This window comes from Astyanax mexicanus, chromosome 10 (assembly GCF_023375975.1).
Source record: "Astyanax mexicanus isolate ESR-SI-001 chromosome 10, AstMex3_surface, whole genome shotgun sequence".
NCBI lineage: Eukaryota > Metazoa > Chordata > Actinopteri > Characiformes > Acestrorhamphidae > Astyanax > Astyanax mexicanus.
Genome location: NC_064417.1, coordinates 46,567,788 through 46,582,863, shown reverse-complemented (window position 1 = coordinate 46,582,863; position 15,076 = coordinate 46,567,788). Strand labels below are relative to the sequence as shown.

General features: G+C 35.7%; 1 protein-coding gene across 3 annotated transcripts; it reads right to left on the bottom strand.

The window, feature by feature from the left end:
* Nucleotides 1-2,001: 2,001 nt before the first annotated feature.
* phf6 (PHD finger protein 6) lies at nucleotides 2,002-12,475 on the bottom strand. Of its 3 annotated transcripts, none has more exons than XM_007258662.4 (11): nucleotides 12,306-12,475; nucleotides 8,769-8,932; nucleotides 8,507-8,608; nucleotides 7,363-7,496; nucleotides 7,216-7,262; nucleotides 6,445-6,608; nucleotides 5,982-6,125; nucleotides 4,813-4,917; nucleotides 4,491-4,624; nucleotides 3,744-3,873; nucleotides 2,002-2,717 (listed from the first exon to the last, which is right to left on the bottom strand). In XM_007258662.4, the coding sequence occupies exons 2-10, from the start codon at nucleotides 8,898-8,900 to the stop codon at nucleotides 3,744-3,746; spliced, it is 1,092 nt and encodes a 363-aa protein (XP_007258724.2). In that variant the 5' UTR covers nucleotides 8,901-8,932; nucleotides 12,306-12,475; the 3' UTR covers nucleotides 2,002-2,717. The 3 variants fall into 3 exon arrangements, with proteins under 3 accessions (XP_007258724.2, XP_007258723.2, XP_007258726.2); XM_007258661.4 differs by having other exon boundaries at nucleotides 8,769-8,967; nucleotides 12,306-12,468; XM_007258664.4 differs by having other exon boundaries at nucleotides 8,769-8,951; nucleotides 12,306-12,468.
* Nucleotides 12,476-15,076: the final 2,601 nt, after the last annotated feature.

Here is a 15,076-nt window from a genome sequence, read left to right as displayed (position 1 = left end):
GAGACTCTCTCATTCTGAGATACTAAGTCTTTATTTAGGGACACTAAGTCCTTAGCTAATTGTCTAAATATGGTGCCCTTAACTGTGTTGCCTCAAATTAATGATGTCTAATGTACCTTATATTGTGACTGTATTGTTGTATTGTTACACTGTGTTTGCATGAAATGTAAGCAACTATGCTTTGAAAAGGGGTGTGTTATATTGATATTGACTCAGTAAATCTGTGCTATAATGGTGGCAATATTGTGATTACAGTGGTATAAACCTTTTATCATTGACCAGAAAGTCCAAAAGTAACAAAAGACATTATTCCGTTTCATGTTTAGATAACCATGAATTTATAGCTTGTGCTTGTGGTTTAACTTTGCAAATTGATACATTGATAAATTGATTTGTTATATAGTTATATTAAGTGGTCCAGCAGACTAAGGTGCCACCACTATGATTGAGTTCATCTGTATTGGAGGAAGCATGTGCTAGCCTTCACCCTTCTGTTGTGGCAATACCTGGACTGGTTGGGAATCCTAATGAATGGGTGGGTTAATTGGCCTTCCAAATTGAAAAGAAACAAAACGATATATATTTATATATATAAAAAAGATTTATGCCGTTTTTGTTTGGTGGATTGTTACCCATTCTTTTTTTTTACCAAAAGCTTCAAGTTCTTTAAAATTCTAGGATAATATTGAAGCACCACACTACCTGTCTACAAAATAATTGTTTTTTAAAAATAATTTACTTATAATTTTATCGCACTTAATAGGTTCCCCATAGCACAATGCATAGATTCCAACAAAACATGAATACGAAGTATGTGTATTTGTATACTTGCAGATACAGATATAGATTCCTTCTTAGAATTAAGCAATATTAACCATAATTATATCAATTTTTATCAAACTTTACTTCTCCAAATAAGCATATTTTTGAGAAAGTCTGAAGTTATGCCAAAAAAAAAAAAGATATTAGTTTCACTCTATGGACATATGTTATTTCTTACCTCTGGGCTGAGGGCACTGAGCAGGGTTTTGAAGCATCATATTTCATATGGGAGTTCTAAATATGGGATGTATGAACTCTTTGATGTTAAGGTAGCGAAAGGTGGCTGGACAGATATTCATTTCATTGAGAACGATTTGCTGAGCTGCTGGGGTTTAAAGTTAAGACTGCTATGTCTCCCCAACTTATCCTATTGCGTGCTGACTTACTCTTACTCGCTTGCTTGTGCATCTCCTATGCTGTGGATCTGGGAATAACTATATATATATGGGCAATAAGCACACGGTTACAAATGTTGGTATCGGAGCCTTGTCGGCATGTACGATTACGAGTAAATAGGCATGGTATTATGCAAATACCCAATACTAATATTAGTATTCATGCATCTTTAGTTCCTCCATAACTATTAATGCCCAACACTAGGAGGTTAGAAACCAGCACATGCCTCTTCCAGTACACCTGAAGTCAGTTTTCACCTCTTTTCCATTTCAGGGTAGCCAGAAACCCACTTAAAACCCCAGCTCTGATAAATCAGCTAACAGATGCCTGTGCCTGAGTTCCATCTACCTATTCAGAGAAAGTATGGCCAAGACTCCAGTGGCTGGGGGAGAGCTGCTGTCTACAAATTTTGTTTTCATTACTCTGTTTAGATCAGCTTATGCCTCTTAAGATTGTTTGATTGTGTATTTTGAGGTGTATTTAGTTGTTATCTCATTGAAGAAAAAGCTTTCTTCAAATAACATAAGGTGTGATGTGTTTTTTCAGACCATATATTCTTACCTGGACCTGTAAAAGTTTACCTTAGTTGACTGGCTGCAAAATTTTGATAGACGGAAGCGACTTGTCCCTGCCCGAGTGAATGCAGCATTAAACCATGTTTCAATAGGAAAGCTCCATTTTAAATGCTGTGTAGTCCAGGTGTAGGCTTAATCCCTGTCTGGGGAAACTGATTCTACGAATCCTGCAGTGGATACAGGAATAAATCACCACATGACATCAGGGTAAAGAAAAGTGCATGCTAGCTAATGGTCTTTAATCTTGACTCAAGACTATAAAGGAAGCCACAGATATCCAACATTACTCATGAATATAATACAGTAGTAAAATATAATACATGATACAAGAGAAAAGAAGAGGTAAAGAATGTCGATCCTTTGACTGAAAAGTACAGCGATAGGCTTATTAAACATCATGATCTGGAAGAGACAGTAAAAACAATCAGAAGGCAATCTCAAAAAAAAAAAAAACGGGTCCAGTGGCAGAGCGGTCCGTCAAGAAAGAAACAGAAAGAAACTGAAGAAAGCATCCATTGGTCCAGTCATGTGACTTTCAGATGTACAGCGGCTCACGTTTTAACCCAGGTTTACTGAAGCAGGTTGTTTGACACAGATTCAGCCTAGTCTAGGGCTGACATACACCTCCATGAGAAACCTCCATTCAAAAGCGGTCTTTTTGTTTGTTAGTGTGGGACTTGGCTTCACGTGTTCTGAAAAACACCTCTTTGAGGTCAGTGGGAGTTTAGACTCTCCAGTCACATTTGTGGTGTTCTTGAAATATTCAGAAAAAGGCATAGAAATGTATGGCCATCTGACAGTGGAAAGTTCTGGTGAGGAGAAGGAAAATCTGATACTGCCGATGTTGTGAGCTGGCCCCTATGTTCTACATGAGCACAATACAAAAATATCTTGTCCATTTTCCCCCTCAGCTTTGATCACCATCTGCAAGAGACAAATAGAACATAGTGTAAAAAAAAAAAATGCTGTAAAATACAGGCATTTTTTAACACTATTATCCTGTTATTCTTCAAAAAACATCTCTATTGTAAAATTAAATCTGGCACTAAATTAACAGCAAAGTTTAACAGTATTACTCCTTTAAATCTCCTACAGCTGTTTACTGGGAAATAAAGTAGGAGTAATGTGGTACGGAGCTGGTGCAGCAGCAGTAGCTGGTGACAATTCCTCTGTGCTCAAGTTCTTGCCTTGCATCAATTCTCCTAATTAAATGGTTAATTCAAAACTACTCTGTGTTCTCTTAGTTTTGGTTTACGCTCAGTCAGCAAGGACATGGTGTTGAATTTCCAATGAGTCTTGATGAGCTTCAAGCTGCACAAATTTATCACTAAACACCAATGTTAATGAAAATGTTTTTTTTACCAGCAAATTAGAAATACAGTTATATTTTGTGTAAAAAAATTATATATACATACACAGTATATTATATTACTATACACTATATTAATGCTAAACACATGCAGAATTATTTTGCAGCGTTAAACAAACCAGAGTGGTGTATAATTCAGATTCTTCTTTGAGGAATTAATCTCAGGGTCTTCATGAGGGAGAGTCACCTGGAATAGTTTTCTCAGCGTATTTAAGGAAGGAGTTCCTGGAGGTGCTGAACAATAATTGCTGCTTTTCCTTCAGGTTGTGAAGCTCCAGCTCATCCTAAATCTCCTCAAATCACCATCTCAAGGGATTGTGGAGGCCAAACGCTTTTTTTTACTGTTCACTATATAATTCTATGTGTGTAACTTAATTGTTTTATGTGTTTAATATTTATCTACAATGTAGGAAATAAATTAAATTAAATAAAGTAATATGGAAAAACATTGAATGAGAAGGTGTTCAAACTTTTGAATGGTACTGTATATATTTATATACATTTTTTAAACAGCATTAGGCATGCTGCCAGTTCTTTACAGTTCCATTTTTCACAGTGAAATTGCAGTGTAATAAAATTACCTAGTTGCCATTGACTTGAGGTGGAGGGGTTCCCCCCTGGCTGTTAGCGGCCTTCTCTCTACTGCGACTCTCTCGCTCCTCATCCTCTTCATCCCGCTCCTCATTTCCACTGTGATTCTTACAGTACAGTCTGTAAATGAGCCAATAAAAACATTTAAAACCAAAACAATCAAATTCTGTCTAACTGACGACAGATAAATTAACAGAGTACCAATCTCTGGGCGGTTGTCTGAGGTTTGCTAAGTGTGGAAGCTATCCGAGCTCAGGTCTGTGAGGAGTGGTGTGGGTGTGTTTGGTTAACTTCGCTTCTTTCCCTTATTGAGTTTTACTCTGACTGGTTTTTCAGCCCTGCTCCAGTTTCAGCAGTGGGTTCTGATTGGACAATGATTTTATTTAATTTTGGCATTAATATTGTGCTACTCCTAGACGAAATGCAATCCTGTCAATTGCAATTTGCTTTTGAACTCTCGCAGCGCCACACAGTGGATTATAATGCCATTACATTTTTCCACAGTAGTGTTTGCTTTTCACTAATTCCTCTCCAGCATTGCTGTAAGGGTTTGATTGCAATCAGTGACAAGCATTAGTAAGGACAGAATGTGCTGGGCAGGGGGGCACCAGAACAGACTGTGCATTAGCCACAACAGTTTAAACAGGAACAAAATTGGTATGCATGTCAGGTTCTATCTGCATTAGGCTGAAAATGTCTGAAAACATTAATAAAATTCCTGGAAATGTACAACTTACTTGTAAATGCCTCTGGCCATGTTCTCTATGTATTTAGCCTTATCCTGAACGCCGCAGTGGTAGTGGTAAGTTTTCACACAGGCTTTTATCTCGCATCCAATGGTAGCCCCAAGCTGCCCACACAGGGTACATTTCTGAAAACCACCAAAACAGAACATTTTAAAAAGCTTATCAGAAAACACAAGTATGTTACATATAACTTATATCATCTTACAAATCACTACAGATGAAAGCTCCTTCCATAAATAAAGCTGCATTAACAGCTATTAAAAGTTACAGAAGTAAATTCTAGATTTTATTCTATTTAAAAACTGGAACTTACCATTCGTTTTCCTCTCTTTATTTCCTGTATCACTGTTTTGATCTCAAAATTTCCAAATTCTGCACGTGAGCTGGTAGTAAGCTGGACAGTTCCTGATGAGAAAAGCTGCAACAGAAAAACAAAGCCAAGTGTAAAATGAAGACAAATTCTGGTGGCAAATGGAAGTTTTCTTTATGACATAATAAGCAGATGATTATAGTATTTTATACTGAAAATACATTATTAATGCAATTTAATGGTTTAGCAAGCTTTAACTTATTACAGTTGAACAAGTAAAAAAAAGAAACAAAAAATAGGTTTATGTCTGACAGCCATATTACTATATGCAGGAATATAAACCAGTTAAAGGTATAAAGATATGAAACAGACTGGATATGTATGGTTAGTTGCTGGAAACACCAACAAAAACAATGGAAGGAAATACATTTTCATTAACAGTTCCAGAACACCTTTCTGAAATAATGGATGTCCATTTGTTACCAGTTAATACATTTTTCATCATGATTTTTAGTAGCCCACTGTGTATTGGCAATACAATATGTAACACAGTACAGGGCTTACGATTCAGTTTATAGTAATATAATATGATTGAAACAAACAACTTACAGAAAAAAAACAGCATAGTAAAAAAGCAAACTCTCATAGTTACTATCTGCGTGAAAGACAATTTTACTTTTATTGCAATCAAAACGGTGGGATCTACACTGCAAAAAAAAAAAAAAAGTACTGTATGCATTAGACAGGAAATCACACTTTATCAAAATTTGATGTTGCATTAATCATTGAAAAGCTAACCCCAACAAGGGATGGAGATTCTACCCAATTAGAGAATTGTGTAGTTGAGTAATTAAAAACTAAAATTTGTAATATTCTAACAGTTAGTGTGTGATATTTTTAATCAACTACCCAAATCCAAAAACAAGTAGAACAAAAGCATACATTTATATTACACAAACAAATCTTTGTCATTTCAGAGCCATTACCACAGCTATTATTAGCATGTTTAGTTACAATAGTTTATTGGTAAAATCATTAAAAAAGTTAAATTCATATTTTAATTTACAATAATACAATATTTAAATTTTAAAATCAGTATCATGCTGTATAAAGACTGCCACGTCAGACCCAATGACTACAGTGGCACTGAGCACTGGACTGTTCTGACTCACCATGCATTTGTAGTGGGCGGCAACCTTTTTCCCATTGTCAGAATGAAGCACGCCGCGGGTCTCGTTCTCCTCGTCACCAGCGTGGCAGAAACCACAGCGCAGGCCTGACTCACTGGGGCTTCCCCTCAGAGGGGACCGGTCCCGCTGCACCAAACACATCACAGTTAAAACTTTGTGCCAGAAGAGTCACTACACTACAGTACTGGTGCATACCAGGAGATTTTGGGGTATTTCTGCAATAACGATACTCTTGCTAATTTTAGAAATATACTACTGCAGTAAAATAACCCAAGGCGACTCACATATCGTCAAAAATAATAAAGACAACAAAATAATGCAACATAAAAAAAATAACGTAATGTAACCCAAGTATATATAATCAGAGATTTTAGTGAACTCCTACTGAGATCCATATATAATTCTTGTTTTACAGCAATTCAACGAGGATCAGTCTGGTTCTTACATTTGAGGAGCTCTCCATTTCATCCACGCCTTGCGAAGAGGTCGAGCGAGTGTCCTCTGACTGGCCGCGAGGTACGCCTCTGATCCGGCTCTTCTCGAACCTCCCTCTCCCTCTGCTCCGCGGAGGGGATGAATCTGAATCGTTGGCTGCAACTCCTTGCTCCTCTAACAAAATGCAAAAATAGATGTGAAGATAATGAATATGTTAGCATTATGTATATTTTAAAATATACAGCTCTGGAAAAAATAAGACAACACCTGAAAATTATGATTTCTTTGATTTTACCAAATTGAAAACCTCTGGAATATAATCAAGAGGAAGATGGATGATCACAAGCCATCAAACCAAGCTGAACTGCTTGAATTTTTGCACCAGGAGTAAAGGCATAAAGTTATCTAAAAGCAGTGTGTAAGACTGGTGGAGGAGAACATGTTAAGATGCATGACAACTGTGATTAAGGATTAGGGTTATTTTACCAAATATTGATTTCTGAACTCTTAAAATTGTTTTCTTTGCATTATTTGGTGGCTGAAAGCTCTGCATCTTTTTTGTTATTTCAGCCATTTCTCATTTTCTGCAAATGAATGCTCTAAATGACAATATTTTTATTTTCGGAATTTGGGAGAAATTAGTGAAATGTTAATTTCACTCAAACATATACATATACATATACACAGCAAAATCAGAGAAACTGATTCACAAACTTTAGAGGTTTCTTAATTTTTCCAAAGCTGTATACAAGTTATTTAACCTTTCACTTTTAGTGATTACCATCACTGGCATCTTGGGAGGCGTCCCGATGTTTGCGACAGTAAACACTGCATAAAAAAAGGCACACAAATACATTTTAAATTATTAAAGTTACAAAACTAGACTTTAAATTTTTGGGATGCAAAATCAAGATTTAACTGCACTCACAGGTATATGCCCTGGGAGGGGTTCTCCTTGGTCTGGGCTTTGTCCCAAAGAGCACAATAATAGTGGTACGTCCGCCGGCATGTCTTAACATCACAGCCTATGGTGGCTCCAGGCCGACGGCAGGACGAGCACATCTGTACAAAACATATGAAAGGAGAGTTACACAAACACTAGAGATGCAGCAAATATTTGGCAACCGAAAATGGCAGAACTTAAAGCACTTTCAGAGTACTTTTCCACAAAAAGAACTCTGGTTCTTGAACCAGTTCCATTCCATTGTGTTTTTCAGCGAACCAGCTCACGTTTCCACAAGTTTTAGTGGAATCGTCAAAACGTAGCATCATAGGTCATTAACAGAAGGTGTTGCACAGCAGTGGTGAACAGACATGCCAACAGATGTCACGGTTCGCACTGAAGAACACAATATTCTTTGGTTCCCGCTGCAAATGAACGCTCCTGGTCCTGGAACCTACTTTTGTTGGTGGAAATGCAGCGAACTGTCTAAATTTAGCCTTATAAACCAGAATGTTGCCAGTTTAACGTTGGTGGAAAAGCACTCTGTGTTCCACCGAATTGGTGAAAAGGCCTATTCTAGTGTTTTTATCAACAGTGGAAGAAAGGGAAGGAAGTGGCAGGGAGGGCTGAAAAGTGGCAGGTTTAAGTCCATTTTCGTGCTCTACTTGCATAAGTTAAACAAAATAAATAATCCAGCATTACTTATCATACTTGGTATGACTTAACTCACGTTTTACAAAGTGGCTGTTCTTCAGCTGAAAGATACAAGCTGTACAGGGCTAGGATAGTAATACTAGCTAAGCTAACTTGGCCTTAGTGTCTGTTCATCACTATACTCACTCCCTTTCTCTCACAAGTGACTTAGGAAGCACTGCTGAGGTAGTTTATGGCTGAAATGGTACTGCTGCTTTTTTAAATTGTATTTAAATTGTAAACAACATACAATTTGGCTTTTAATATATTCACTGGTGAAATAAAATGGCAAAATGAAAGTGAATCTGCAAGAGATTTTTATTTTGGTTAATCTAATTTAATAAACTCCAAACTTTTTTAAAAGACACTCAACTAAACAAGTGATTAGGAAGTTGTATTTTTGTATGTGGTTTGGAGAGATATCATCGTCACTTACCAACTTATTTCCTCTTTTGATCTCCTTTTTCACATCTTCGACAGAAAATCCCCCAATGTTTTCACTGTCTGAGTGAGATGTTACCAGTGCAGAGGAGAAAAGCTGCAAATAAAGTAATATTTGCATGAAAAAAAATAAAGAAAAACATTTATGACACTGTCAAAAGACTTAAAATATAAATTTCACTTTTCCTGAAAAAGGGCTTTTTTCTGTCTCAATGAACACATCTGATCGCAACTAGGCCAGCAGATGGTCCACTTACCATGCACTTGTGGTGGGCTGCCACCCTCTGGTTGTCTGAGACGAGTAGCTGGCCACACTCCTTGTCTCGGTTCGTTCTACAGAAGGCACATTTTCGCAGACGTGCTGATGTTCCTTTCCTCTGCCCGGACATGGCCAGCGCCTTCCACGATCTACTCCACTCCTCTGATGAGACAGACAGATGCTGTCAGTGAACAGCCCTGCACAGAAAGGGGGGGAATTCTTACTTAGTCATTAAAAACACATCTAAAAACAGGATATACTAAGCATTTTATGTGAAAGCCAGTTGTAAGTAAGTTACTACTTAATACTATTTAATAACTGAATGTAACTGTGATATTAGTGTGATTGTACATATTTAACAGTATTTATACTCCACAAATAAATACAATGTTGAAAACAAATGTGTGTGACAAGTATGGAGCTGTAAATTGTTTATAAATTACCCTTATTGCACTGTGATATAAACAAATGATTTTTTTTTCCCGAAGGGAATTCCTCCATTTCTTGCCCTCAAATCACAAATCACAGCTACATTCTAAATGTTACTCAAACATTATAATATGTATGCTGGCAGAAATCTAAAAATGTATACTGTGTTTGAGAGGCCATACAAAACTGCAAGTCATAGTACTGCAATACTTGTCACTTTTTCCAATTATGTTACAATATTTTCCTTTCACCCCTTATTAATATGTATGTATGTATGTTTAATAGGTATCTTATCATTATGGTGTACTGTAGTTTAAATGTATAGTGAGTTTTGTTCGTTAAGCTGGAAACTCTTTTTTTTTATCGCAAATTCTGCCAGGTTTACTAGTGCATTTCACAAAAAAAATTAAATATTATCAATATCAAGTTACTTTATTTCAGTAATTTATTTTAAAAAGTGAAACTCATTATGCAGATGTGTTACACACAGAGTGATCTTTTTTATGTATTTATTTCTTTTACTGTTGATTATGGCTTACACCTAATGAAAACCCAAAAATCTGTTTTCCCAGAAAATTTGAATATTATATAAGACCCACTGGTACTTTTGGCAGTGTGCCAAGTCCTGCTGGAAAATGAAATCCGCATCTCTATAAAAAGTGTCAGCAGAGGGAAGCATGAAGTGCTATAGGATTTCCTGGGAAAACACTGCACTGACTTTGGACTTAATAGAACATTAATAGAACTGAAGTGGAAACTTCAGACTAGACCTCAAGCAGCTTGGACTGTGTCTCTCCACTCTTCCTCCAGACTCTGCTCCCTTGATTTACAAATGAAATGTAAAATTTACTGATGATCAGTGATGGTTTGGAGAGCCACGTTATCTGCTGGGGTTGCAGCGTTGTCCTGGAAAATCTTACAGCACTGCCAAAAGACCATTGATCTTACATATATTTCAAAATTTTCTGAGACACTGATTTTTGGGTTTTCATTGGCTGTAAGCAATATTTATTAACAATAAATGAAATAAACAATTAAAATAGATCACTCTGTGTGTAATATATCTATACAATACAAAAATGAGTTTCACATTTTGAACTGAATGCACAAGTATGTATAAAACAAATCATGATTTTTATCTCCTTCCCAAAATTCCCAAAGTTAAGCACCAGCATAAAAACAATGTAACCATGATTTTATACAAATCTCAAAAGCTTAGTCTTAGTGTACAAAGTGTGTGATTAATTGTGATTAACCCCTTCTGGGCTACTGGTGTAGATGATACAAAACCCTTTTTCTGCAGTAAAATAACTTATTTACATTCTGGAAATATGAGGGTTTGAAATTTCATACAGGAAGCTGCCTGTTCACTACCTACTCCACTAAATAATTTCAGATCAGTAACAGGAATCAACCCAAATTTTGCATGTTTGAAAAACATAATGAAACTAAAGGTTTGGAGGACATGAACTGTTTGATTTGTATTGAAATATTGATTTTAAAATAAAGTTCAGGAAAGAGCCAATTTTATGATTTTATTTATTATATTTTGACATTAGGAAATGTCATTAAATATGTTTTTATATCTTCTATTACAATTAAGTTTTAGTAATGTTCCTTATCAAATGTGAAAGCTTGTAAGCTTTATGTAATGCTTGAATAAAAATACTCAAGATTTAGTGGTGTACTCTCAGGCAGACAATTGACAAAAATCCTGGCCTGTTAAGGGGATAAACACAGAATTAAACTGTGATTAATTTTATCATTTTTAAATAAACTGATACCACTAATACTAATCTATTAAAAAGTATTTATATAGTTAGTTAACTAGCAAGACCTGAGTTGAGGTTCAGCAGTAGTAGGCCCTAGCTAGCTAATGTTACATCTCCACCACAGCATCTATAACTAGATATTTTGACATTTTACAAAATTGCACAGCCTACCGACGTTTAGGTAAACATATTACTTAAAATAATTTAACAAGAAAATGCGAAAATATTACTTAACTAACGCTATTTTATTTTTCATTAGCTCGGTTAATTTAGCTCTGAATTAAAAAGCGCGAAAGTGAAACATCGTTAGCATAGTTAGCTTAGCTGCGTCTCTACAGTTTGCCCAGTAAATATTTAAGTTAAAATAAAATATCTGACTAACTAATAAACAGGACATAAGATAAACGTATATTTTATATTTTTACAGCAAAAACAGCGCGAGAAACAACGTGGCGCAGCTATAAGATAGCTTAGCTTAGTTTAAAACTGTCCAAAGCCACAGCTAGCTATGCTAAGCTAACGCTAAGTACCTAGAGCTGTGAAATCTATAGCTAATTTAACAGCTGGGATTAATCTAAAGGAAATTATAGTTAGCTAGGTAATCTGTTACTCATATTAAATAATTTTCGCCTTCGTCTATAACGTTCTCCAGCATTGTTTTAGGCTCTAACAGGCCCAAAAAACTAGAAATGCTAGCTAGCGTTACAGAGTAGTGGGGAGCAGCGGCGGCAGCATAAACAGTAGTGAAGGGAATCCAGCGTGTAGGAGCTGCTGGGGGAGTAAACACAGCAGAACATGAGCTGAAAAAGTCTGAATGAAACTGGCTATAGCTTAAACACACAGGATGATCTCCTAATAACTAAGATTTTAAGCTAAAATGGGTGGAAACATAGGCCTGGAACGTGAAAAACCTGTAGTACGATGATACACTAATAGCTTAAAAACACTTTCACTTTGTAATATAGGTTATTTTTGTTTATATTGTTTAGATTATATATAATTTTTTACACAAAAACAGAAATCAAAGCTAGAAATCTGATCAGATGTTTCTGCAAACCCTCTTTATTTTTTAGAGGCCTATTATGTATATAATAAAAAAATATTTAAGATTGAGCTTACTCTCAATATAGCCTAAATTAGATAAATTGACTTAATATTCCTAACTACATTGTTCAAAAGGGGATCAGTTCTCAGCATGAAGCCATACATACACACACACAGCTAAACTGCTACACAATTACACAGAGAAACAGAACGACACACAGCATTTCACATTTAATACCCACACTTTACTGTTATTTCTGCTTCTAAATCATCACACCAGAAGCACCTACCGCTGTTGTGTGTTTCAGGGGAGGCAGGAGCCGCTGCTGCTGGTGTGTAAGCTAGTCTACGTCCTTGCGTCTACAGAGCAGCGAGCGCTGAACGGCCGCAGATCGTTTCCAGCCCTTGCGGAGTGTTCAGGCTACGTTGCACAGGCCAGGCTTACTGCAAAAAGCACGTTTGTTCGCCACTCATGTGCTCGCCACGCCCCTTTAGGCTGCCTAAGCCCGGGGCGCGTCTCATTCCGACTCCGCGTGTTCACTTCACTTATACTTAAGAATCGCTTTCCGCGTTTGCCACACCACAATAAGGCGCCCTCCAGTAATATTGAAAATAAATGCGTTTATATTCATGTATTTATTAGATTGGGTAATATATTGTGAACAATTGCTGTAATGCATCAATACAATACAAAAAGTAAAACACACGTCTTTAGTTATTATGAACAAATAAAGTTTTTTTTCTTTTTTTGTGTTATTAACAGTTATTTTTTATTATTCCATTTTTATCATTCTCCTCAATTTACTAGGCCAATTACCCAACCCAGATAATTAGCTTGTGGGAATGAGATAATTAAGCTGTGGGGATGACTTATATGGCCAGGATCTAACTTTTTTGTTCCCATGCCTTAATAAGTCATCCCCACAACTTAATTATCTCATTACCACACCTTAATAAGTCGTGGTCACACATTAGGATCTTGCTCCCACAACTTAATTATCTAGTTTCCACGCCTTAATAAGTAAAGCACAGGTCAATATCAGGTCAAAAAATCCATGGCAGAGACTCCAGGGGAAAAAATGTCATAATTAAGTGACTTTTATACATTTGTATTGTACTAAAATACATTCATTTTTAATGGGCATATATGCAGCTGAATGAGGAAACCTAGTGCATTCCAAACTTATCAACATTATCATTTTAATAGAACATTATATTTATTATGGCTTTTAGAAAAATGTGTTTTAGTGACAAATGTCATTTGTCCTTAATGACATTTATGCTTTAAGTAGTTTTGAAAGTAGTACTTTTACACTTTTACTTGCATAAAAAAAGTTTGAGTTGATACTTTAACTTTTACAGAAGTATTTTAAACTAGTGTCTTTACTTCTACCTGAGTAATAGATGTGAATACTTTTGACACCTTCGATTGGGACGCACCCTCTGTCTTTTGTAGCATAATTAATAACCTGAAAACATTAAACATTTGTGCCCAGGTGCCTCATATATTTAAGTATATTTTTCACTTGATTATTCAATGTCCCTTAATTAGGTTTCTTTTTACACACATTTCTGACTCATCAAACACAGATTTGACAAACTCGACATCTTATGATAGGCTTGGGAAGCTGAGTACATGCTTTTTAAATGTTACTTTAAATAAAAAAATCTCAAAATAAATTTAATTTAGAGAGAGACATTCAGTTACTCTAGAATGTTTGCTCTTTTGATTAAACTTCCTGCAATAAACCTGCCTGTGTTACTTCCTGTCTCAGAGGCCTGATGTGGTTGTGCATCCTCTCTGTGAAGTGTGACATGTTTTATTATTTTTCTGGGGAACGGGGTTATCTGACTCAGGCTTCTTTCCATGTGTGATTAGAGTCCCACAGAAACAAAGTCACATGACCCAGATCACACGGCATAAATATAAAACAAATTCACACAATTATGAAAAAAAGGGACTTATACTTTGAATATTTGTGTTTAATTGTTGTTTGTGTTTAGAGGCCTGTCGGTAAATCAATTAGCTGCATCTTTTAGGTTCATATTATTTTGACACCAGCTGGCTTGAATACATTTTTTTCAACATTATAATATTTGAACATTAATATAAATGTGGTGAAAGAAGTATTGTTTTATTATGTGAAGCTACATGTTTTTGGTTAGTTAATACTTAGACCATTACTCTTTCTATTATGCAGGGCCTTGCTGTTGTTTTCCTGCTATAACACTGTGCTGTAACACTGTGTGCTTTGGCCCTGCTGTGGGAATATAAAAAGATTATTAAACTATTCGATGCTATAAGATTAATATAACAAAAAAGACTGACCCCAATCAAATGGCTGGTCACCACACCAATATAATCAGGGCAAACACAATTTGCTCAAAATAAACTTTAAATGTTTTTAGTGTTTTACTGTTTTGCATATTAAAAAAAGAACAATGCACTTAGTAAATTAAGGGATGGTGAAGTGGAATGAGATGTGGCCGAAGCAGACCAAAGCAGAAAAAAAAACATATACCCTAGTGGACAAATTTCCTACTCTTATTCCCAGAAATGTTCCCAGTGCACAGATTTGTGAGGGTTCTCAAGCAGGACCTTGGCACATGCCTACCAAGATTTGGCACTTTTTTTAACATTTAACAAGAAGTGTCGTTTTTTGTGTGTGTTTGCGCAAATATTCCGTTGTTAAAAAAATGTTTAAGAGATATCCCCCTGACGAATTAATCCAGATTGAAATAGGCTTTACATTGTTATGTTTGTTTAAAAAAAAATATATATATATATATATATAAATATATATATATATATATATATATATATATATATATATATATATATATATATATATTGTTATTATTCTTATATTCATAAAGTTTCTGAAATATTTTAAATGGACCACTTAGTGACCAGCTAGTACTCAAAATGTGTTTGTGAGCCAAAGTTTGGGTTAACGTACTTCTACCATTTTATTAAAATTGAAGTATGATTCTGACTGCAGATATGGGCACCAGCTTCATACACAAACAGAAACAATGCAGGTCAAAAGCACACCACACA